Genomic DNA, 25,122 nt, shown 5'->3' with positions numbered 1-25,122 from the left:
CCGGTATCAGGTGAACACGTCGCCAGATGGACCCACCATTTTAATAATAAAAAAGAAAAAGAATAGTTTCCTTCGCTTCGGCAGAGCAAAAACCAAACGGGTGGAGGGGCCCGCTGCCGCCTGTAATCTCCCGCGTGCATGTCGCCGCCTGCATCTCCGACTGCATCCCCCCCCCCCCCCCCCCCCCACCCCCACCCTCTCTCTTCTTCGTGGCCTCCCATGTGCCTCTCCTCCGTCTCCTTTCCACCCATTCCTACCGAAGGAGAAGAAGACAGTCAAGTGGCGCACTAATAACAACCAACAATCGATGATCCGATGATCATATAGATCGCAGCAATCGTGATCTTGGTCTTTGTTTCCTTTCTTCTTCTCTGTTCTTGATTGATGGACGAGAGGAAGAAGGAGGAGGAGAAGGAGGCGGAGGCTGAGGCCGCGGGCCGGAGCAACGCGCCGCAGCGGAAGGGCAAATCCTACAGTCAGCCCCTCAGCCGCGACGCCGTCCTCAGCACTTCTGCCCGCCGCAAGCACAGCCTCGACGACGACACCCTTTCCTCTCCCTCCGATAACGCCGCCGCCGCCGCCCCCCGCGCCCTCTCCTGCGGCCACTACAACTCCTCCTCTCCTCCTTCCCACCATCACCGCCACAAGCACTCTTCCTCCGTCGAGGAAATCCGGTTCCCCCTCTCCCAGCAGCTGCCCCCTTCCGTCCCCTCCCCACCCCACCACCACCACCAGCATGCCCCCACCGCCCCTGTCTCCTTCGGCAATCCCTTCTCCATCGACTGCCACCGGGGTGGCTCCTCCCTCTCCGACAGCGATGGCTCCCTCACCCTCGAGCGCGTCATGTCCGAGTACGGCGGCACCCCCGGCACTATCCCCGAGTTCATGGGCAACGGCGGGGGCGTCGGCATCTTCCGCGTGCCCCACCGCTCCGCCATTCACCCCGACCGGCCCCCCGCCATCGAGGTGCGCCCGCACCCGCTGCGCGAAACCCAGGCTGGTTCCTTCCTCCGCACCATCGCCTGCACTACCTCTCAGCTCTGGGCGGGCCAGGAGTCGGGCCTTCGAGTGTGGAACCGCAAGGACGCGTTTGACAGTTTGGGGCCCAGCGTCACGGTGAAGAGGGGCGACGAGAAGAGTGCCCCTTTCAGTGAGTCTTGCCGCACCTCGCCGACGCTCTGCTTGGTGGTGGACGTTGCCAATGGCTTGATCTGGAGCGGACACAAGGATGGGAAGATTCGGTCATGGAAGATGGACCAGCCGACCAGCGCAAATTCTTCTCTGGATGACGGTGGTGTTGCTTCTGCTATTGGTGGTGCCCCTCCATTTAGAGAAGGCCTTTCCTGGCCGGCACATCAACGATCTCCTGTGCTATCCATGGTTATCACATCTTATGGTAATTACCGTCCAACAACATTAACTTTGCAATTAGTCCTGTCTTTTTTTATGAGATGTGCTAAAGAAACTGATTGCATTTATTACTGTCTTGGTGAGATTTGATAAAGGAAGAAAAACATTTGCTTCTATTCTTCCTTCTTTGGTGAAATTAGCCGTCATCTCAATAATTTCTGCGAAGACAATCTTTTTATGAACAACACAAATCTAGGACAGGGAGGATTTTGGAATAGAGAAAAAAAACAGAAAAATGATATCCATGCAGAACTAGGGCATGGGCACAACTTAAGCTTTCAGGTGGCAGCATCAGTGCCAATTGATGAACAGCAAAAAGAAATCATTTTTCTCTTAGAAAGGACCATTGATTTTGTTCGAAACAAAGCCCATGACTTTTGTCAAGATGTGTATCGCTTATCTTCAGAAGATGTATCATGTGCTAAATTGAATATAACATTGTATCTACAAACATCAATTTTTTTGTTTGACCCAATAGGCATTATATGATCTGTGATGTTGTTTATATATTATAATCTTATGAGTTGTTTGGGTGCAGTTGTGCCTGTGTGCTTAAGAAACCAGATGCACTCCAGTTACTGGTATGCAATGGCATGATGGTGCTTGCAACAAGTGCATCAGCCTACACTGCCATTGATGCTACATATATTGGTACAAGACACGTCATGATCTTTTGCTGATATTTGTAATGAAGTTTTCCAGTACAAATATCAGTACAGAATGATTTAGTGTGTAGGCCAATCATAATGGTCCACAATTTTGACTCACATCAACTTTAAAATTTGAGGCTCAAATCTCTCCTGTTCTTGCTAATTTACAGGTACTATTTGACATGAAGGTGATTTTGACTATTTCTGGGCCACCTTTTGCTCAAATTCTGTTTGTCAGTTTGTGCACTACTTGCATCAGGGCTTTGTCGAGTTAGTCTGCTTAATGTTAAATAGGATTCATGTAGACAAATTTATTGGAACTTGACTGTTCCTTGGCTTTGTTGAATGTTCTTTGTGATGATAGAATAATTTGAGCAAAATGTTCAAATCAGCACAGGTCTCCTGACTCCCATCAGACTTTACTATCTCTGCTAGTCTCCAATCTTCCAACCTTTGAGCCATGGTAAAATTTAGTAACTATATGCACGTGTCTGATGCTTGCATTTTTTTTTCTTGAAATTTGTTGATAAAAATATAATCAGTCATTTTGAACTCAAGTTTAACAGTTCCTATTCAGTTTCGTTGTCATTATCATCCATATATAATGTCTTTACTATCAGTGCATGCTGCCAATCCCCAAGTTTCTTTTTATGTTTTTCTGCTTTAAACTTTTATGATTCTACAAAAGTTGGCATTGATCAAGTTGATAAACCCTGGTTCTAAGGTCAAGATTTCAATAATAGTATGTATGTATAAGCTCATACATTGACTGGCTATTAAGAAGGACTTCATCCCCCTTTCCCTTCTGGTGCTTGGGGTAAAAGTTACCTCTTCCCCAGGCGAAATGCAGATGAGGATGTTTGGGGAATCAACCAATTCACTAAGAGGTAGAAGCATTCGGGTGACAGCAATAGGTGGAGCATTAGCAAAGAAGCCAGTATTGTGATCTCATACCAGTAGAAGAAAGGGGCTGTTTTTCTGTAAATTCAATGAATCAACATCTAAGACTTTAATTTGCAGTTTGAATGCATTTTAACTATGAACCTTAACTTTATTAGTTGTTGGATAATGGCTAAAATTATCCTCTGGTTGGTCTTCCATCTATCTGTTTCTTTGATTTATATTTAATGGTCTATTTTCTAAAATGCTAAGAAAGATTGTTTAATGCTCTACTTTTCTTTATCGGTTTCAACAAAAAGTAGTGCCCTAAATGTTTTTGGAGCTTATTAATTCTGGCATATAATGGATTTTCAACTCCAGGTGAAATATGGTCAGGTTCTGAGGGCGGAGTCATAAGGGCCTGGCCTTGGGATGCCATTGGAAAGGCCCTTTCTCTTTCTGCGGAAGAAAGACATATGGCTGCTTTGCTAGTTGAGAGGTCATATATTGATCTTAGAAGCCAAGTCACCGTGGGTGGTGTGTGCAACTTGCCTGCTGTAGATGTGAAACATATGGCATCTGATAATTGCAAGTCCAAAGTGTGGAGTGCCGGTAGTCTAACCTTTGCATTATGGTATGTTCATTAGTGTTTTTGTGAAATCCCTTAGTGCTGGTCAGATTTCAGGCTTATTCTGTTAATTTGGATAACCTATTTGTTATCATTCAGGGATTCTCGTACAAGGGATCTTTTGAAAGTGTTTGGTATTGATGGCCAGGTAGTGACTCGGGTTGAGCTACCATCTGCACAAGATCCATACGTTGAGGATGAAATGAAGATAAAATTCGTTTCATCATCAAAGAAGGAAAAGTCACAAGGTTCAGTTAGTTTTTTTCAGCGTTCTCGGAATGCCCTGATGGGAGCAGCTGATGCTGTTCGCAGAGCTGCAGTAAAGGGAACATTCGGAGAAGATAATCGGAGAACAGAAGCCCTAGCTATATCGATGGATGGTATAATCTGGACTGGGTGCACAAATGGATCGGTAATCCTGTGGGATGGAAGTGGGAATAGATTGCAAGAAGTTCAGCATCATTCTTCTTCTGTACAATCCATTTGCACATATGGGCCACGGGTATGGGTAGGCTATGTTAGCGGCAAAGTTCAGGTTATGGATCTGGATGGAAATCTGATTGGAGAGTGGGTTGCACATGGTAGTCCCGTTATAAAAATGGTAGTCGGAGGTGCGTATCTGTTCACACTGGCACATCATGGTGGCATACGTGGGTGGAATATAAGATCTCCTGGACCTATTGATGATTTGTTGAGAACAGAGTTTGCTAACAGGGAGCAGTCTTATGCAAAATATGAAAACATTAAGATCTTGACTGGAACATGGAATGTTGGACAAGAAAGAGCATCTCATGATTCACTCATAATCTGGTTGGGTGGTGCTGCATCAGAGGTTGGATTAGTTGTTGTAGGATTGCAAGAGGTAGAAATGGGGGCTGGATTCCTGGCAATGGCTGCTGCTAAAGAAACTGTAAGATATTTTTGCACTGATCTATTCTGGCATATGATGCCTCACGCCATACCCTACCTACCATAAAGCATCATTGATAGTGAAGATTAGAAATTCTTGTTTTATCTATTTTTCTAGATTATTGACATAAGATGAGTGTCTTATTGCTTCTATTTTTAGTAAGATTCATCTTTGGTAGACCACTGAAAGCAAACTGTTGTTCTTAGAAATGATTTTTATTCTTATCACCAATCTATTAATAAGTGCTACAATCTCACATCACTTATTTCAACTAATTTCTGTAGTTTATTGAAATGTGATTGATGAGCTTAACTAAGAGAAAGGATCAAGCATATAGCTATTGAGCATGTCACTTAAATTTTGCATGTCACTTAACTAAGAGTGTGACCTGTGCTTCACATAACCATTTATTTCTTTGTTATAAAATTGTCATATAAACATTTTTATTGTGGCCAAGGCCTTCATGTATATGTAGACTAGTAGCCAACATTTCCCCATACCACAATTAGATTCTTGAATCAAGGGCTCATAACCATGTGCTGTCATTGGAGTCCTTTAGTTACTCTTCACATGCTAACGCAGATATGTACGAGGACTGAGCCAATGTTCTCATTGCAGTAGACACCAACATGTATTAGATGCTTTGAATTGTAAACCATATGGACAAATATTTGTCCACCTGATCAAGAATCACATATGTGGAAAACTTTGTGGTTTTTTAATATAAAATCTGACTTAGTCTTACCTTGTAGAAGAAAACAACTTGCTAGTATTGAACTTGTCTGTTTCTCATTAAAATTTACTCCCATCCAGTGGAATGAAAATTTAGAAGTCTACTCTTGACTACATGAGCTAAAATAAAAATTGTAGACCTACTTACCAAATGCCCTTCTAATTGACAGCAAAGTCATAATTTGTCTATATTTATCTGGTTAGGAAGAGATCTTAGGTTTCTTCTTATGTTATTAGCTGATTGAGAAAATATGTTCAACCCATTATGCTCTCATATCATGGTTTAGATCTTGGTGGTGATGATAACTTGCATTTCACTCTTGTGATTTCAGGAAAATAAGGTAAGGTCTATATGATAATTGAGCATCAAAGGATCTCCTTTTAAGAGTTTAAAAGTTGGTATACTATTATGAACATAAAAATCAGATATCTGAAACAGTTATTTCTCTGAGAACCTGGCAAAATTCATCAAGTAATGATCTACAGACATTCTTAATCTAATGGAATATGACCTTTAAACTTAGGTCACTATTGCTATCAAATTTCAAATGCTCATGGTGTTTTAGTGTTCCAGCAGTCAGGTTTCTTTGAAGATCACGACTTATGTTTGGTACATTTCATCGATTTTAGGTAGGACTTGAGGGGAGTGCCAATGGGCAATGGTGGTTGGGTACCATTGGCAAGACCTTAGACGAAGGAACATCTTTCCAACGTGTTGGTTCCAGGCAGTTGGCAGGGTTACTAATTGCTGCATGGTGAGCATTAAAATCAGCCATTCTGAAGAAATAGGAAATTTCTTATTTTGGATTAATTGTATGTCTATTTAAATCTTTCTAAGCACATCAATCAAACATCTAGCTTGTCTGTATTTTATCCTATTAGTCCATCATGTATAATGTCTCTATTCTATAATTTTCTAGGGCCAGGAAGAGCCTTCGACCATATATTGGTGATGTTGATGCTGCAGCGGTGCCATGTGGGTTTGGGCGTGCAATCGGTAACAAGGTACTCATAGAACCCTTTGCTTTCAGTTCTTATCTTGCATCTTGTTTTAGTTTCCTTTTGGGAATAAGAAAAAGGCATTATTCTACAATATACATGATTGACTTTCAAGTACAGAACATACAACATACATGGGATAAAGATTTTGGTGATACATTTTTGGCTTAAAATTTTCAAAAGACATGCAACTTATACGGCTGCTTCGTCAGCACAAAGCTGTGCCAGAGAGACAAATCATATTTACTGCCAGGTGTTTCTGGAAAAATGATGTAGCAATCTAGTAGTCTAGAGTTGTCATCTAAGGTGAAAATTTCTAGATTAAGAGCAAGCTAAGCCTGCCTTCTTGACTCTGAAACAAATCTACACTTGATTCATCATATAGTTATCAATTTTACTCCGTCATTTACAATGCTGAAGTCACTTCTGGCCTTATATTTCCCAGAATAATGACAATTTTCTTTCCACAGCCTTTTATGTGCTAATGTAGTTACAAGCAAAATTGTGTGACGTCTTTTTGCTCAAAAAAGAAACGAAGAATTGTGAAGATCCAGCTAGAATTTCCATTATTTTCATTTCTGTATTAAAGCTCTTTTTTTTTCTTTTTTGAAGAGTTTCAAATTGGTCAAAATTTACTAGAATCATGTTAGCATTTCCTTTTCATATCATATCATTATTTCTATTGTTTCAGATGAACTTCTTGAATCAACAAACCTGTAGTAACAATAGAAGACAAATAAAATAACTTATACTGTTAATACAGGAATTTTTTAACCATCTTACCTCAATTTTAAGAAGCGGAAAATTCTAGCTTGGATTTTCTGTTGGATTTTGGATAAAAGAAGATAATTTGGTTGTTCAAAAGAGAATGATATTCTTATATATATTATTTTGTAAGTGCACAATTAGTTCACTTATGAAACATGCACACGTGTGTGTGTGAATATGTGTATGTGTGTGTGTGTGTGTGTGTGTGTGTGTGTGTGTGTGTGTGTGTGTGTGTATATATATATATATATATATATATATATATAATGAGTGAGAATATGTGAGGGCTACTCCTTGTCCTCCAAGTTATCCTATTCTGTTTTTTATCATCCAGTTACACGAGGCGCATCCAGTGCAGTCTTATATCCGATTGTTCCTTAACTTGAACTCTAGTTTTTCATGTCACAAAAGAGCAACTTTACCATTGTACCAAGGACCATCCTCTAACTTGCAATCAACTTATGCCAATACCAAATGCTCCCACAGTACACTTCGAAACAAGCAAGTTATCAATATGGTCTTGGTTAGTGTTCCCAAATATATATGTATGATTTATCACTGCATAAAAATAGTCAATCCCAACTGCAAAATATATACACCAGGAAGTGAAGCTGGCTATATGGATTGTTTTCATCCGAAAGTAATTTCTGACTCCTTATTTGATTAAAATGATCAGATCTGTGTGTTCTATTATTAAATGTAGAAGCAGAAAAAAGTCTGTCATGTACTTATAACTCTAATCAGATCTTGGAAATAGGGGATTTTTTTTCATTTGGTAGAAGGACTTTCGCCTATGAATTGAATTTCTTTCTAGTGACCAAATCTATGTGTGAGGAAAACTCATGTGGAGAAAAATCTGTCATGTACCTAGAACTCCAACCAGATTTAGAAATTGATAAATATTTGTTGATTGGGCAAAGGACTTTCACCTATGCATCAATTTTCATTATAGTGGTCAAATCTCTGTGTCAATAAAACTCACATGGATGTGTGTACTCATTTTACACATTTCTTTTAGTTAAAGTAATTATGTACGTGTGTTGCATTTGAACTTCTTACAGAAATATGCATCAAAACGTAACAGTTGATGTGTATTGACTTGATGTATTATGATGTATATATGCAATTTGTGCATCAAATTTTATTGTTTCGTCCCAAATAATTTGAAGTGAAGTGGGGCTAAAAGAATAACGGGAAAAAAATGTGTTTATAAAGTTGCTGCAGATCATTTTGTTTGGTTGTTGCTTGTCTATCACTTAATTATGTTGGATAAGTTGCGCAAAGAGAGATTTAAATGTGGAATTGTATATTATGTGAATCATATTTGTCTCAGTTTGTTTTGATTTAGTGCTTCTATGAGTCATGCTTTATCTTTCCTTCGTTATTGGCCATATCTGATAGCTGAGTATCAATTCATCTTTAAGTCCAAATGAAAAGGAAAATTACTCATGGTCTAAGGATTTCATACAGGGTGCTGTAGGTTTGAGGATGAGAGTCTATGATCGGATAATATGTTTTGTGAACTGTCATTTTGCTGCACATCTGGAAGCAGTTAGCAGGCGGAATGCTGACTTTGATCATGTTTATCGAACAATGGCTTTCAGCCGGCCAACCACAGGACTTCATGGAGCCGCAGGTTTGCAATTCGCATCTCTAAGCACATAGTGGGAATATGACATTAGCATGGATATGGAACACATTTATCTGTGTGCCAATACAATATTTGCAGCTTCATTTTAATACGTGTGTTTTATATCTGGTGCAGCTGGTCCTACGTCTGTTCAGTTGAACCGTGGGGTAAATGTATGTAATAAATCTTATTACTTTAAAATCAGTTGTATTAGGTAACTCTTTCAGTCTTTATTTGTTGATGCAGTTAAGTGTATATCAAATATAACTACTTTATGGCATTGGCAGGTTACAGGATCTCAACCTGATGATGGGAGACCTGAGCTGTCCGAAGCTGACATGGTCGTTTTTCTTGGTGATTTTAATTATCGGCTTCATAGTATCACTTATGATGAAGCCAGGGACATGGTTTCTCAGAGATGCTTTGATTGGCTAAGAGAAAAGGATCAGCTCCGAGCAGAAATGAAAGCAGGTAAAGTCTTCCAAGGAATGCGTGAAGGGCAAATTAAATTTCCTCCAACGTACAAGTTCGAAAGGCACCAACCGGGCTTATCAGGTATGCTTGTAACATAATTAATTTTGTGTAGATCAGTTTTTCTGGATGAGAATGTGAAGGTTAATTATTAAATAATTTTAGGTAAGATTATATCTTATACCCACGAAGATATGATGTGATGAGTGGTTGTTTATTGTTCGGTTGGCAAGCTACTTGGCTTTAAAATTTACCATTGTTGTTTCTTATGACATTCAATGAAGATAAGTTGTTAATTGCTTTCTTAGGATATGATTCCAGTGAAAAGAAGCGAATTCCTGCTTGGTGTGACAGAGTATTGTATCGTGATAGCCGTTCAATTTCGGTGGCCGAATGCTCATTAGAGTGCCCTGTGGTTTCATCAATCACACTGTAAAATTCTGTTTGAACTTTGAAGTATATTTTGCAGAATCAAAAGCAACAATGTTTGTCACTAATGAACATGGCATCTTATCTTACTAGGTATGAAGCATGTATGGATGTTACTGATAGTGATCACAAGCCTGTGAGATGCATATTCTCTGTGGAAATTGCACATGCAGATGAATTGATAAGGAGGGAAGTATGGGGACAAATAACAATGTCTCTTGGGAAAATAAGGTCCTCTCTTGAAGAATCTCGTGCTATTCCAGACTTTAGTGTCGGCACAAATGACATCATCCTGAAAAACCAAGAGATTGGCACCCTTCGCATCACAAACAAGTCTGAGAAGTACAAAGCTATCTTCCAAATTATTTGCGAAGGCGAGTACATCATTCAGGGGGATGAAAATTCATCTAAGCTATGTGCTAGATGCTCCTTTGGCTTTCCTAACTGGCTTGAGGTACATTCTGGCTTCCTAATTTATAACTGACAAATAAATAATTTCATATCATGTTTTCTTTGTGACATTTATTTTTCCTCTCACTATGCACTATCCTAGATTAGTAATTTAGTAGCTGTGCATTAATACTGATACATTGTTAGACTGCTTCTGTAATTTGTCTAATGGATAAAAGAAGTTGGATATCACTGATTTTTTGGTTGCCCCCCAGTGTTCTCGATTTGGAGAACTTGAGGAAAGACAGTTTTGTTAGGATGTGAGATTGATTTAAGGTTATTGTTTTCTCAAATCAACAAGTTCATTTGCCGCATTGCATTGCTATCTTTATTTTTTTGTAGCATGTATTTGTTTCCTAAACTAAATGTGTTATTCTGCATAATAGGATCTGTGATTCTTTTAATGAATTTTGAACTGTGAGACTTTTTCATTATGTAAGTTATTTAAAACAGCACATGATGTTTATATAAGTGTGGTATATATATAGGGATGCCCCTAAATCCGCTGTAACCTCATCTGATTTGAGATCCAATTTGGTCAGAATTAGGGATGAATTGAGTTTATCACCCAATGAACTGAGTAGTGACCTGATCCAATAATGACCATATACAGTAAGCAGCCTATGCATGATGCTCCCACCAATCTGAGATATATGGAGGATTAATAAATGCAACTTAACTCTACAAGCTGAGAGATTTGTCTCCAAAACTTGAACCCTGGTAGCCTAAATCAAAAAGGAAATCCCTTATCATGGTGCCGATATATTAGAAGTTCAAATTATGATAGACGCAATGCGTTATAACAGTTATCCAAAAAAATTCAATCTGGCACACTCAAATTTCTAAATGCACTTTCATATTCTCCAAGTACTTGATTAGCAAAGTCAGTACTTTTTCTTTGGGGAACTGTGCCACAAGGTGATCGTAAAAGAATCATTGATCTTTCCAATATTAAGTCATCTCTGTTAGACTATTATAGTACTTAGACATTCTTGTCTTGCCATCATTTACTAAACTTCTGCTAGATCAGCATCTATGTTGGTTTTGCCTGCGCATGACATCAGGCATCTTTCATCTTGCTCTCTATCTCTATTTTTCTCTATTTAGGTTCAACCAGCAGTCGGCATACTCAAACCTGGACAAACGATAGATGTTTCTGTGCATCATGAAGATGTCCTCACCCAGGAACAATCTGTTGATGGAGTCCCACAGAATTGGTGGACTGAAAATACCAGGGACAAAGAAGTGGAACTATCAGTGAATATCACAGGCACTGGTACAACCAGGCACAATAGTCACAGGGTCCATGTTCGTCACTCTTTCTCATTCAGGTCTGACTCTGGTGATAGAAGAGGTACTTCGAGAAGAAGTCAACCAAGCAATCAACAAAGATCTGATGTCAAAGACTAGCAGTTACCCAGAGGAGTTATGAGATGTCCATGAGATTGCACATGAAAGATAAGATGAATGTTGCCTGCCTATCGGAAAATAACGTTATGGTCAAGAAAACAAATTTTGCTTCTTTCGGTACATCCTCCACCTGCACAGCTCAAAATACATGTTCCTCGGAGAGAAAGCCCAAATCAGTTCTTTCCGGCAATTCCACGGTCTTACAAATGTACTTAAATTAGAGGATTTTTCTTTTTCATGTGGGTCTTGTAGACATAGCATTATGCATCTAAAGTTACATTCACCTAGATTTGTGAATTAGGTCGACACGGCATAGTTTCGTAGCCCTTTGTCATGCTAATTAGCTGAGTGTACCATTGTTTGAGTTGTTCACCTGTAAGAACATGGTGTTCTGTGGACATGTGAATGGTACCATGGTTTCCTGCAATGGCATTGATCCATAATTGTCACACCATACTTGCAATTTAGTATGTACATTTTCGGTCAATCGAATCTTGTGCTTACAATCTGTATACTGCTTAGGACTGTATAGTGATTTGCCATGGTCAACAAAGATTCTAAAGTTGAGGACAAATTACATCAAGCTTGGAACTATGTCATGTTTGAGATTAGCTCAGCTTAATGATCAGCACACACAAGGAAACAAGTGGATAGCTGCCATATCTATTGCGGCTTATGTTGCTTGGATTCCTCCTGATTGAAGATTCATCGACAGATTGAACTGCACTGCTGCAGCAAACAACTTGTTATTGTCCTCCAACAAATAGTTCAGAACACAGCTAGAAAGAAACAAAATTCCCATCATGCCATTTCAATCATTTGATTCTGCTGCCGTTTTCCTCAGAGAAAACAGGAAATGCATTTGTTGAGGTTCACAATGTCATTTTCCTAAAGAACACAAAGGAAAAGACAAAAAAATAATCATAAATTTTTTTTTTTTTGTTGTCGAGTAATTATTACAATTATTCTTCAACCCAAGATCCTAAATCTCATCCTCATATCGGTCCCATTAGTAAGTCAGATCAATACGATATCAGATTCGTATTATCGAATGGTGCATCCGTATAATGATCGATGCCATCGCATACGATCGTATGGACTAGTATTTTATCGATTTCACTGTATCTAAAGCTTAATTTGTTAAACAACATATGATCTATATATTTATATTCCTAACAAAAGACGAATGTGCTAATGAAATTTAATGAATCTTTTTTTCCAAAAAATCAAAAAGAAGATTTGAATTACTCCAAAAAACTAAAAAATGCAAAGAGAAAAAAGAAGTAGGATACCATCGATCACCTCCTTTTCAGCACTCGCAAGCAGTTATCTACTACAGTGATAGCTTCTGTACTTGTACTACACCTAAAGCTAAAATGAAGTCATGCAATCAAAGCATTGAATAGTGGCAGCTTCTGCCAAAGCTCACAAGAACGGTATACTACAGTAGCTGCAGCTTTAGCTTCGTTAGCACTGAGTGGAGACCTGCACACGATAGTCTCTGCACATAGCTGCAGATAGATACCTCATCGCTGGAGAGTACGGCACAAAAGAGAGTTAGAGAGATAGACAATGATTAGCTTCCTCGATTGCTTTGCTCTACCACTAATTAATTACATGTGTTGGGTATCTCAACTGTTCAAGGAGTTAGAGAGAGATTGGAATCCAGCTTATGACCACCACAAATAATAAAACCAAAATGTTTTAGATATAATTTTTTATTTATTCGATACGATATTTGGATCCTTTAAGAGTAAAATAGAAATGATAAGATGATCAATTTATTGAAGTTATTTTTTTTTGGGGTGGGGGATTGAATGAGAAGTGCCTTTAAATTAGTCCCATCTAACATGACATATATACCATAGCAGATATGATGATACTACCTCAACTTTGATTCTTCTTCTTATTCAGTAATCATAAATGCTAATCCACAAGATAAAAAAGCTCATAGATCCAAATTCTCTGGCCTCTCATGGCATTAATTATCAGCATCACAGTGACATCAAGTCTGAAATCCTTGCATCGACAGTTTCTGAGGAGCAGCAGGAACGGATGCTGACGAAGAGAAGAGGAAGAAGAGACAACAGCTGAGGACAGGGCAACAAATTTTGGATCTTGAGACGACAGCGATACGCAAAGGGAATTATTGATGGGCAGCTTGGTAAATGGCGAAGCACGCACAGGGGTGGTGGGTGGGGGACCTCTCGGCTGCGCTTGGCTGAAGGCGCCGCTGCAAGGGGGGCATGAAGTCTTCCGCAAGACGACAGTCTCACCCTACCATCATGCATCCTTATATGTTTTCAGCGTTTCGTCCCGTGTACTCCACATCTCATTTCCCATCGCAGCAGCAGCAGCTCTATGGCCTCCCGAAACCCCACCTGCAGCACCTTCATCCTCTTCTTCTTCGTCTCCACCACTCTCGTCTGCGCTCTTCGCCGACCAGGTCGCCACTCGTGTCACCGCTCTTCTGCCGCCTTCCCTTAACCTTCGATGCAAAACTTGTGTGTTGCAGGTCTCGGAGGACAAGTCGCCCGCTCGAGTGTCCTTCCACTGAAGGAGGAGGCAGAGCAACGTCGATGCAAAACCTGTGTTGCAGGTCTCGGAGGACAAGTCGCCCGCTCGAATGTCCTTCCACTGAAGGAGGAGGAGGTAGTAACGCCGTTGCTCTCTCTTGTCTTCTCCATCGCCATGCTGTTGCCGTGAGCTCCAACGCCTTCATCTCCTTCGTGCTTAGGGTGACAGGCGGGTGATGATCGGGTCCAGGGCTCCCATTTGCACGTACAACGAGTGCAGAGGCTGTCGATTCAAGTGCAGCGCCGAGCAAGTTCCTGTTGACGCCGGCGACCCCATGAACAGCGCCTACCGCTACAGATGCGTGTGTCATAGGTGATGGATGGTGGAACTCAATGAGAATGAGAGTGTTCTTGTCCCTGGTCTTCTTCCCGTGCCTGTACTCGATCCTAGTGAAGTGATCCTATATTACCTGTCACAATCCTCTCCACCTCTCTGTGTGATCTCTTCTTCTTCTGCTCTCTCTCTCTCTCTCTATATATATATCATCATTCAGGTTGTCAGCTGAGGGAAAACCATGATAGCAAGGAGATGACATGGTGAGGAACACTGATGGCTCTTTGTTGCACGTACATAGTGCAATGTGCAGGGTAAAAAGTTGGCTCAGAAGAAGCTCAGGTTTTCAACCCTTACATTCTGTGTACTGATGGAGCAGTAAATCCATCTGGGGAGGAGAGTCATCTTCTTCTTCTTCTTCTTTTTACTCTTTACTGAACCACTCCCTCCTCTGTGTGTTTGTGTCTGTCTGAACCCACAAGGATAGAATGCATGTGATTGATTCCATGCAAGGTTGGGGGCCACAGGAAATGAGACATTTTTTTCACCTTAATGTCAAGGTAAAAGTTATCCATCAAACACAACTGATGTGTTATGATTCACTTAAGACTAACTAAATTCATGAAGACAAGCATTCATGATGAAATGGATTAGAGATACAACCCATGTTTGGTGGCATGCAACCATATTGCCTGACTTGATATGATATGCATGGTGATATTTGGAATTGGACTTTTTATAGGTTGGATTGAGACAACATTAAATTAGGTGCTTGATAGGACATTGGTACTGCAGCATCTTTACAGCTGATGAGCTCTGGAGATGTGACAGCCACTATATCTGCAGGTGGTAATAATACCAAGCAACTTTCCTGCTGTAATAGCACTTCAAAACTTCATGTAAACTTTAGTCTCAGGGCCTCATTATATTACCTATAAAATAAGATAAGTATGTCCATAAATTGACATACAAAGAAATGTTTGGTTTCTCTTTCTATAAAACATTGCACATAATTTAGTAGTTATGTACCATATTCACTTATTGAATAAGGGTTTAAATTCTCGTTCGATGTTTTTTGTACTTAACATATTGATGCTTTCGTTTGGTGCTAAACGATCGTAACATGTAACATTTGTTGGATGATGATTCAATTTTTATTTAATAAAATGTAACATGTAAGGCTTTTGTTCGATGATGATGATGGTGATGTATCATACTCATTTTTTTAAAATATTATGAATTTAAAATTTAATACATTAATTTGATAGTGATGTATAAGATTCGCTTATCAAAGATTAGAGGTTTTGGACCTCATTCGGTATTTATTTTTTAAGAATATAAATTGGATATTTAGAAATAATTCGAGTACCATTTGGATAATGATTTTGAACGTTAATTATATTTATCATATGTAATTAGCTACTTTTAGCATCTCAATCTTTATACTTTCAAAGTTACATTGAGATTCTTATAATTACGAAAGTAAAATACTTAATTCATTATTCAATAAAACCATTTTCGTTTATTTATTTTTAACTCTATGAATTATCTTTTTAACCTTATATAGAAATTTTAATGTTTTATCTTCGTAACTATAGAGATCTCAATGTAACTTTTAAATATATAATGAACGTGATGCTAAATATAGTTAATTATAAGAATAATCTATAATTAGATTTAATTTTAAGTTTCTAATAACCAAAAGAAAAACAAAAACAAAATCAATCTCAAGCTTTTTTTTTTTTTTTGCCTCTCAAAAAATTTCAGGGAAACAATAAGCAGAGAGAAAAGTTGGCCTTAGAACAGTAATGTTTGAACCCAAGCAGCTCTGCATTCATGCACGTCCTGTGGTGTATGACCACCTCAAACGTCAAATCACATTGGACCACAGAATCATCATCAGTCCATGAAATCTAGTCCTTTTTTTGTATCTGGACTTGCCTACAGCAGCTGCTGCTCCTCCATGTCCAATCCTCCCCCACTTGCTGTTCCTCCCAACATGACAAGCTACAAAGAATTGCATCGAATCTTTGTGATGTGTATCACTCACTGCTAATCCTCTGATTAGCCCCCAACTGGTGCGTTCATTCACGGATACCTCTGCCCGCACAGCAAGAATGATTGATTGCAATGTGGGGATGAGAAGAGCGGACAGATCGCAGACAAACATTCCAAACAGGGCACTCGGGAAAGCCATTTGTGCCGGTCTATGCTCGCTCCTGGTCATGCACGCTGGAGGTGGTCCTTGTCACCGCCAGCCACCACCACCGCCACCTTCACATGCGCTCCCCGTGAGGCGCGAGAAGGAAGAAGAGCTACAACTCATGAAGAGAGAGAGAGAGGTGTATGTATCTTCTACAGCATGAGATGCCTGTTGTAGGGCACGTGCATGGGCCATGATCTCCGAGGGGGGGTGCTTCGTCGGCTTCCCCGCTGCCCCATCGCCATCAGCACCTTCATCAACCTTGTCCAGATTCCTGCCCTCCATGTTCTCGTCCAATTGCCATCAGAGTCGCCGTGCAGCCAGCATTCTTTCAAACAGCTGTTACGTACAGAAGCTTTGTTCTTTAAGCTCCAAGGCGGGGACTCTTTCCACAGTAGATGGGTAAATGCCATGCAGGTAAGAACAGCAGTACTTCCATTGCAGCTTTTACCGAGACTTACCTCAGTTCTCTACTTACTTTTATCGAGCTGAAGTGAGCACAAACCCCATGTCAGAAGCATTGAAAGGTATTAATTCCTGCGGCCTGCATGCAGGCATATCATCGAGCGCCATACTTCTTCTTCTTCTTCTTCCCTCTCAGGTCACTGTAAATGAGTGAAGCAAACACACATCCGTTTTCTTACTTCGGTCACAGTACGTATAACAATGAGCACAGTAATTAGGAGGTGTGGGGATCTCCGGCAGCACAGATGCCTCCAAAAACCGGCTCACCTGGTGTCAGATGTCCGCATGCGTTCTCGAGCACAGATTCGAGTGCTCAAGGGGAGCTAAAACGCTGTGCTTAGTACTCTCGTGATGGACAGGCGAAATATAGTGCCCCATTGTCAGCACAGTAGTCCCAACACAGATCGATCGATGTGCTCCTTCATGGTTTCTTTCTCCAACAGTATCATTAGCTTCACAGTCCTCCATGTTCTTCGTCATGATCTGTCGAGCTGTTCTTTTACCATGTTCATCAAAATATAACAAGTCACATATGACCGAAGAGAATGAAGAGTATCACAGCTTTTATGCATAGTTAATGATCATAATGTATAATGTATCAAAAAATGTAGCATATTATTGTACTGTATTCATTGTATGATAAGACTTTTAATACTCTTAAGATATCATAAATATCCTTATCATCTTTCTTTTCTTAAGATACTACGACAAATAATGTCGGACGGTATATAACAAATGTAAACATCGTCATCTTCATCGTCTTCTTTTACTACTTATTTTCTTAATATTCTATCATAATGCTTCTTTTTCTCTTTCTTCTTTGGTCACTGAGTGTGACACAAGTGTGTTAGATTTCCGACCGATGAAATAAGAGGTTACGAGAAAAAAAATATTATATTTTCAAGAAAAATTATATTATATTATATATATGAGGTTTTCCTTAATAATTCTCCCATATATATAAATATAAATATGAATAAATCTATATATATAATAAATCCGTTCCAAAAAAAGAATAATTAAAGAAATATTCTTGCAAATAATTTGAGTTGTTGATAGTTCGTTCAACCAATTGAAGAAATGAATAGTGATTTGGGCCAAAGCCCAGCATCCATTAACTTGAGGGATTTTTACACATGTATCCTTGAAAAATCATAAAAAAATATATAATAAGGTATACATATTCTTTCAAATATTAAAATCTTTTTTTTATATGATAGTCTATTTTCGACCTCGTATCTCTTTGATGTTCAAGTTAGACTAACCAATGGTTATATAATATGAAGAAAAAAATCTAATCTCATTATCTAAGCTCGTATTTTTTTTTCTTAATTTTTGATGATTAAGAAAATATTTTATGTAACTATTGAAATTTTGTTAACATAGTGGCACAGTCAATTGTGGCTTTTGTTATTTTCTGATGACATGACTATCACAAGTTGATCTATGGATTAGAGAAAATATTTTCGTATCAACAAATATCAGATAAGAATAATGTATTTAATTAGTATTTTTTAAGCTAACGTTTAAATGAAAATTAAGTATATATCCATTGCAAGAATATACTTATATACTTTTTTTAATTTTAAATTTAAGAAAAATAATAAAATGTTATATTTGTAGGGAATATATATATATATATATATATATATATATATATATATATATATATATATATATATATATATATATATATATAATCTTTTATGTATTTATTTTGATTTGCTTGTCTTGTTTGTAACGTGGATTCATCTGTACCGTCCGCTTCGTGTGGATCTTCGTCTGGATGCAACTAAAACTCCACGGCACCCTTCCTTCTTTGGCTTCAGTCGCCACGAGGGTTTGGCCGCCGTGGTTTCGCTCCCCGTCGATCCTCCCCTGTTATTGCTCGAATCTTGAGCTCGGATTCCTGCGCGCACTGCTCCAATGGCGATCCAGCAGGATGTTAAGCTCTTCAATCGCTGGTCCTTCGACGATGTTGAGGTCCGTTCTGTTCTTTGTCCTTTTGGCTCGTAAACTGTTCCCTTCTGTCGAATGTAGTTGTTCTTTGATCCTTCGACCGTGTGATCGATACGCTTCATGCGAGATGGAACGGTATTGTATGTGGTTTGTCTTCTTTCACCTTTGTGTCACATCTGCTTTGTTTCATGAAAAATATCGCATTTTGGTGGTTATTGTTTCTTTTTCTTCTAATTTATGAATGGATTATGGTTATTGTATGTCTCTATATTTGTATATAGAATTTTCTCTTCGAGAGGCTCAGTTAGGAGGTTCTTATTGTTCTTTATTTGTTTCTAGGGTAAATTGTTTGAAATAGGTCAACTATATAATGGTTTGAACGAATCAAATACAGGACGATGGAGAATCGATTGGATAACGTGAAAGCATTGTATGTCTGACGAAGATTTAAGAATTTAGATAAAAATAAATTAGGCTTTCCAGGGGTCGTACTTTCTTCTTAGTAACATTGGACCATCATGTACATCTTGGTTGGATCTTGCATTTCCTTTTATTAGGAGAAGTAGTGCTGTGGCATTCAGAGTAGAGTCTAAAACTGAATAATCTAGTGCTTTCTGCTGGTTACCCCCATATCTAATACATGAATTTTTTATGCTATTGTTTGTCAAGTTTTTGTTGGAAATATCTACTATATGATTAATGATCTTTTACAGAATGTATTGAATCTATAAACTATGTATAATGAAGAATGATTATTAGGTTTTGTTGTTGTCAAAATTTTAGCATCTTGTTTAAGATTTAATATGGATTTGGTCTTCTTAATTGTGTTGGCAACAACTTTGAATGAGATGATTTGAGCTTGAAGAACTTCATGTGTGCATCAGCTGAAAACAAAGTTTCAGGCTTTTTATTTTTTGTTTGGTCTTGTAGTTTATGAATCTTGGTAGAAGGTGATTTTTATCAGCATGGATATTAGAAGAATTAACCTTTAGAGCACTTGCAACATTGTTGATGTTATGTAATACAAACGAGAGGTAGTTCTTGCAATTCGAACATTGTGTTTGTCTATTCAGAGATGATAAAAATGACAAGATTATTGGATCTGATGAAAACATTTTGACAATTTCAATAGAGCATCAGTTGAAATATCAAGTCTATGCTCCTGTAAAACTGCCATAATATTTCAGCATATTATGGAAATTTGATCATTGAATGTCATAATTATTAATCGGCAAGAGGGTGAGCCTTGGTACAATAACTATGTACATTGATCCTCTCCGGATCTTGCATTGACGGGATATCGTGCACTGGGTATGCCTTTATAATTATTAACTGATATTGAGCTGGTAGACTCTTTAGTATATCTTTTTCTTTGAGTTCAAAGTGTTCATTACCCTTGTCATCTTATATTGGCTTGAGGATTTGTCAAGGATCCTTGATGAATAGAACTGGTACCAGTCTGCTTACATAATGCAGAACAACCTAGTGCATCTTGATGTATTCTTGAAATGTTCATTTACTCCAAAAATTTGAAGGATCGATATAGTCCTCCTGCCTTGTTTATGCATAATGCTTTGGTCAGGGAAACTTTAGACTTCAATATGTCAAATATCGTAGTGGTTGCTCCATTAATATGATTTTGTTTATGGTATATTTTCTGCTAAAATTTCTAATTCGTTATTGACTAGTTGCGTTAAGACAAAAACAGTCAATTTGTTCTTATCCTAGTACATATGCTGTGGATACTGGGATCAATCCTATTCTCCACAAAATTCATGTCAGTGATATCTCACTTGCAGATTACATTGCCGTGACTCCTCCAAAGCATGCCACTTATCTTCCACATACTGCAGGAAGGTACTCTGTTAAGAGGTTCCGTAAGGCTCAGTGCCCAATTATCGAAAGACTAACCAATTCACTGATGATGCATGGTCGTAACAATGGGAAGAAGCTTATGGCTGTTTGCATTGTTAAGCATACAATGGAAATTATTCATTTGCTTACTGATGCAAACCCAATTCAAGTTATTGTGGATGCAGTTATTAACTGGTAATTGAACTTTTTGTATCTAGTTTGAAATGCATCTTTTTCTAGTGATGCAAGTTACTGTTAAAGTATTGAATTATGTACTAAATAGTGGCTTCCAATCATGATTTTTCAGAATTTGTGTGCCATAGTCTCTCAACTGCTTTTCTCCCAAGTTTGAATGTGATAAATACAGTTCGTTCTTAAAAATGGATGTATTTCTTATGCTATTGTTTTCATATCAGTGGTCCAAGAGAAGATGCGACTTGAATCGGTTCTGCTGGTGTGGTCCGACGTCAGGCGGTTGATATCTCACCATTGAGGCGAGTTAACCAGGTGATTTACCTTCTCACAACTGGTGCTCGCGAAAGCGCTTTCCGAAACATCAAAACAACTGCTGAGTGCCTCGCTGATGAATTAATTAATGCCGCAAAGGGTTCTTCCAACAGGTGAGACCTTCTATCCTTAGCTCTTGTAACCCGAGTATTCTTTTGTTGGCGCATTTATCTTATCGTCGTCCTATTGCTCATGCTTTCAACAGCTATGCTATTAAGAAGAAGGACGAGATAGAGCGTGTCGCCAAGGCAAATCGTTGAGCGCATCATCATCTTTCTATTCTGTTTTGCCTTTGATTGGTGACTTTGTCTTCGATCTATCATGTTCGGTAAATAATGAACACCTCTAAACAAGAGGTTTTTGTTTATGGATTAAAATTTGGATTCAACTGAGTATTCCCATTTATCCCTTTGTTCCGAAGCTAAAATTGTTCTTCTTTTTTCTGTATGCAAAGACGATACTTCAAAGTTACTCCACAAAACATGCCTTTTGACGTAGATAATACAACAATTTACCTCCATGAGTTGGCAAGAACGCAATGCAACCTATTTGGAAGATCCACCTGCTAATGATATCCACTGCATTTTATCCATACAAATGCATGACATTGATCGGAGGTGACATATGCCACACTAACACTTTTGAGTTTTACATGTCAAAGTTACTAAGTTGTAATCATGCTACTAATTTGTTCCACATGTCGGTCTTCGTAGCGTCCGTTACAATGTTTATGACGGCCGGTACGTTGGCACGGCCAGCACTTCTCGAAGCGTCATGCGGACGCCACGCTGGCCTCATCACCAAGGCGAATATGGTAACTTTACCGCCCCCACCGCTGTTGCTTCCATTCGCATCTCTGTTATTTAATCCTCAGCGGTCAACGTACCGACCCGACGCACCAGCACATCACATGTGAACGACGTGACGCGCGGCGCCCAACTCTTCCCACGTCCCCCCGGCGTTCACACGCCAAGTCTCTCCTCTCTGTACCCTCTGCTTTCATCGTATCGTCAGGAAGCGTCGGGCACACACGCACTCGGTGGGTCCCGTCGTGGGTACGAATGTGCTGGCGGTAGGTGTGCCGTCACTTCCGTCTTCGCTTCCTTTAACTTTTTTTTATTTTGGTAACACTAATTATAAAGTGTACGCCCATAGGGTGGCGGAGAAGCCTCAATTCGCTCCCTCGGTGTCCCCTTCAGTGGAGTACAGATTGCTAAAATTTTGGGTGAGAATAACGATTCCCCGATTGCCCCTTCCCAACCTCTCACTTCCCCTTTATAAAGCGCGAGCTCGAAGCTTTGCCTCACTCGCCACTCGCCCTTCTCAGAGAGAACAAGAGAAGCATCTGAAGAAGAAGACGAAGCGTAGGGTCTTTCCCGGAGCCATGGACGCTCCACGGTTTCAGCTCGCGTTCCTGGTCATCTTCGCAGTAGCATCGTCCGCCGCTGCCGCCGGCGCGTGCTCATCCGTGACCTTCTCCTCGAACCGCGTCTACGCCGCCTGTAGCGACCTCCCCCACCTCTCCTCCTCGCTCCACTGGTCCTTCGACGCCACGGCGGCCACCCTCTCGCTCGCGTTCGTGGCGCCGCCGCCCAAGCCGGAGGGCTGGGTGGCGTGGGCGATCAACCCTACCGCCGACGGCATGATCGGGTCCCAGGCCCTGATCGCGTTCCACCAGCCCAACGGGTCGATGGGGGTACGGACGTACAACATTACCGGCTACGGGTCCATCGCGGAGGGGGCGATCGACTTCCAGACCTCGGATCTGGCGGCAGAGTACTCCGGCGGGGTGATGCGGGTCTTCGGGAAGGTGAAACTGCCAGCGGGGACCACGGCGGTGAAGCAGGTGTGGCAGGTGGGATCGTCGGTGGCGGATGGGGTCCCCCAGCAGCACGCCATAGCGCAGGAGAATATGCAGTCCAAGGGAAAGCTGGATCTCATCAAAGGGGCGGTCTCCGGCTCCGAAGCTTCCAGTTCCAGGAACAAGAATGTGAGTAGAACTCTTTGCTTGGGACTCCCCTCCCCCTTATTAATTTTGGTCGATATTATTGGTTAATTTGCAATCAATTTTTACTTAGAATACTTCATAGAAAAATTTCATTTTTAATTCCTTTTTTTTTGTGGAGAAGGATTTAAGGGGGAAAAAATCAATAGTTAAATACTTTGAACTTTACCACTTATACTCAAAGAGTATAAATACTTTAAATCTTGCTTTTGATAGCCGATGATAATATGCATTGTCCTATAAGTGATAGGTCTCAAGAACACATGATAAGCTACAGTAGTGAGCACTATGATGATCCATGCTCTTTTTTCTTTGGAGAAGTTGCCGTCATCGTCACATACAGATCATTGTCACCTCTATGAATTCCATGTTGATGAGATTTGGGGATAGTGATTGTCAATTTTCCTAATATAAACATTACTGATTGAGATGGAAATATGCATTCTTGTCACTTGGCAAAGTTGTATTACACTAGAATACCACCTTAAATTGGAAAAGGATTTGTTCTATAGAGCAACTACAGCACGAAAGCTGTGTTAGATGATGGAATTGAGCTTTGCCTAGAGACTGGTGCTTGCATCTGGATGTTCAATGTTTGTCTTCTGCACAGGTACATGGAGTTCTGAATGCAGTGAGTTGGGGGATTCTGCTTCCAATTGGTGCAATCTTCTCTAGATACCTGAAAACATTCGAGTCTGCCGATCCTACATGGTTTTATCTTCATGTAACATGCCAGATTATTGGCTACGGTGTTGGAGTTGGTGGCTGGGCTACTGGCCTCAGTCTTGGTAGCAAATCTAAGGGAATCGAGTACACGACTCACCGGAGCATCGGCATGGCCCTTTTCTCTCTTGCCACCTTACAGGTAACACAGATTGAAATTTAGTCTGGATTAACATCTGATGCAGCAACATCGGATGAATGAATGTGCAGCATTGGCCTCATTGTTTAACTCCGCAGGTGTTTGCGCTATTTCTGAGGCCAAACAAGGATCACAAGTACAGATTCTACTGGAACATCTACCATCACTTGGTGGGATACACAGTCATTATCTTAGGCATCATCAACGTCTTCCAAGGCCTGGACATCTTGGGCGTCGATCATAAATGGAGAGCGGGATACATCATTGCCATTTGCATTCTAGGTGGCATCGCCTTGTTCTTGGAGGTTGCTACCTGGATTGTAGTTCTCAAGAGGAAGTCTGATGGCTCCACAAGGCCCTATGGTGAATCCACTTCTAATGGTGTGCAAAAGCCATTGTCAGTCTGAGTCAACTAATTCACTCTTGTGATCTATTTGTCTCGGAGCACATTTTTAGTAGAGTGTAGTGGAATGCTGCTAGTTTGCTATCAATGATTTAGGATGATGCTGAGAGTTCTTGAGCTTTTGGGCTGTGTATTCATTCTCTACAAACCAATGAGCTTAGTATATATATAGTACATGGTTTTCTTTTTCTTGTTTGTGATTCCTAATTTGGATGATTGCTAATCTCAAAACACTTTAGTCTTTAAGAAATGACCAATAAAAATATTACGTCTAAGAGATAATTTGATCAGTCGATCATTGGTGCGATTCGTATGTTCGCGAGGAACCATATTTGCATGATTTTATCTTTTTGGAATATACATGATAAGAGAGACACGACGGAATTAAATCAGATTAAGATTTATTTTAATTTTGAAACTAAAATTGATTTAGAATCAATTCGATTTATAATTTATAAAATTAAAATTATTTATTTTAAATCGAAAATATGGATTCTGGGACGGACTAAATCCGACGATGTCATTCACGCCCCCGCGCATGACTTGATGGGAAGTCTTTCTCTGCTCCACTTGCTGCCAATGGTCCCAATCAATCAATCTCTCTATCTCTGTTTCTCTCGCTGCCATTTGTCTGCTGTCAGAGCACTT

General features: G+C 39.8%; 3 protein-coding genes and 1 pseudogene across 3 annotated transcripts; all 4 read left to right on the top strand.

Annotated features, from left to right (window-relative positions):
• The first annotated feature begins 204 nt into the window (after positions 1-204).
• LOC135613006 (type I inositol polyphosphate 5-phosphatase 13-like) lies at positions 205-11,817 on the top strand. The gene is made up of 11 exons (XM_065109880.1): positions 205-1,396; positions 3,321-3,573; positions 3,667-4,477; positions 5,840-5,964; positions 6,130-6,214; positions 8,447-8,612; positions 8,742-8,779; positions 8,894-9,161; positions 9,386-9,509; positions 9,600-9,960; positions 11,064-11,817. The coding sequence occupies exons 1-11, from the start codon at positions 385-387 to the stop codon at positions 11,364-11,366; spliced, it is 3,546 nt and encodes a 1,181-aa protein (XP_064965952.1). The 5' UTR covers positions 205-384; the 3' UTR covers positions 11,367-11,817.
• A 1,896-nt stretch (positions 11,818-13,713) lies between these two features.
• On the top strand, positions 13,714-14,400 carry LOC135585344 (uncharacterized). The gene is made up of 3 exons (XM_065107536.1): positions 13,714-13,812; positions 13,882-14,018; positions 14,104-14,400. Exons 1-3 carry the CDS (start codon positions 13,728-13,730, stop codon positions 14,257-14,259), a joined length of 378 nt encoding a protein of 125 aa, XP_064963608.1. The 5' UTR covers positions 13,714-13,727; the 3' UTR covers positions 14,260-14,400.
• Positions 14,401-18,691: 4,291 nt separating this feature from the next.
• On the top strand, positions 18,692-21,609 carry LOC135613005 (small ribosomal subunit protein uS7-like; annotated as a pseudogene).
• Positions 21,610-21,727: 118 nt separating this feature from the next.
• On the top strand, positions 21,728-24,665 carry LOC103986436 (cytochrome b561 and DOMON domain-containing protein At3g25290). The gene is made up of 6 exons (XM_009404456.3): positions 21,728-21,821; positions 21,918-22,018; positions 22,107-22,276; positions 22,360-23,194; positions 23,820-24,074; positions 24,170-24,665. The coding sequence occupies exons 1-6, from the start codon at positions 21,743-21,745 to the stop codon at positions 24,476-24,478; spliced, it is 1,749 nt and encodes a 582-aa protein (XP_009402731.3). The 5' UTR covers positions 21,728-21,742; the 3' UTR covers positions 24,479-24,665.
• The last annotated feature ends 457 nt before the right edge of the window (positions 24,666-25,122 follow it).

This window comes from Musa acuminata, chromosome BXJ2-5, assembly GCF_036884655.1.
Source record: "Musa acuminata AAA Group cultivar baxijiao chromosome BXJ2-5, Cavendish_Baxijiao_AAA, whole genome shotgun sequence".
NCBI lineage: Eukaryota > Viridiplantae > Streptophyta > Magnoliopsida > Zingiberales > Musaceae > Musa > Musa acuminata.
The sequence above is the reverse complement of the archived record's forward strand: the minus strand, read 5'-3'. Positions and strand labels throughout refer to the sequence as shown.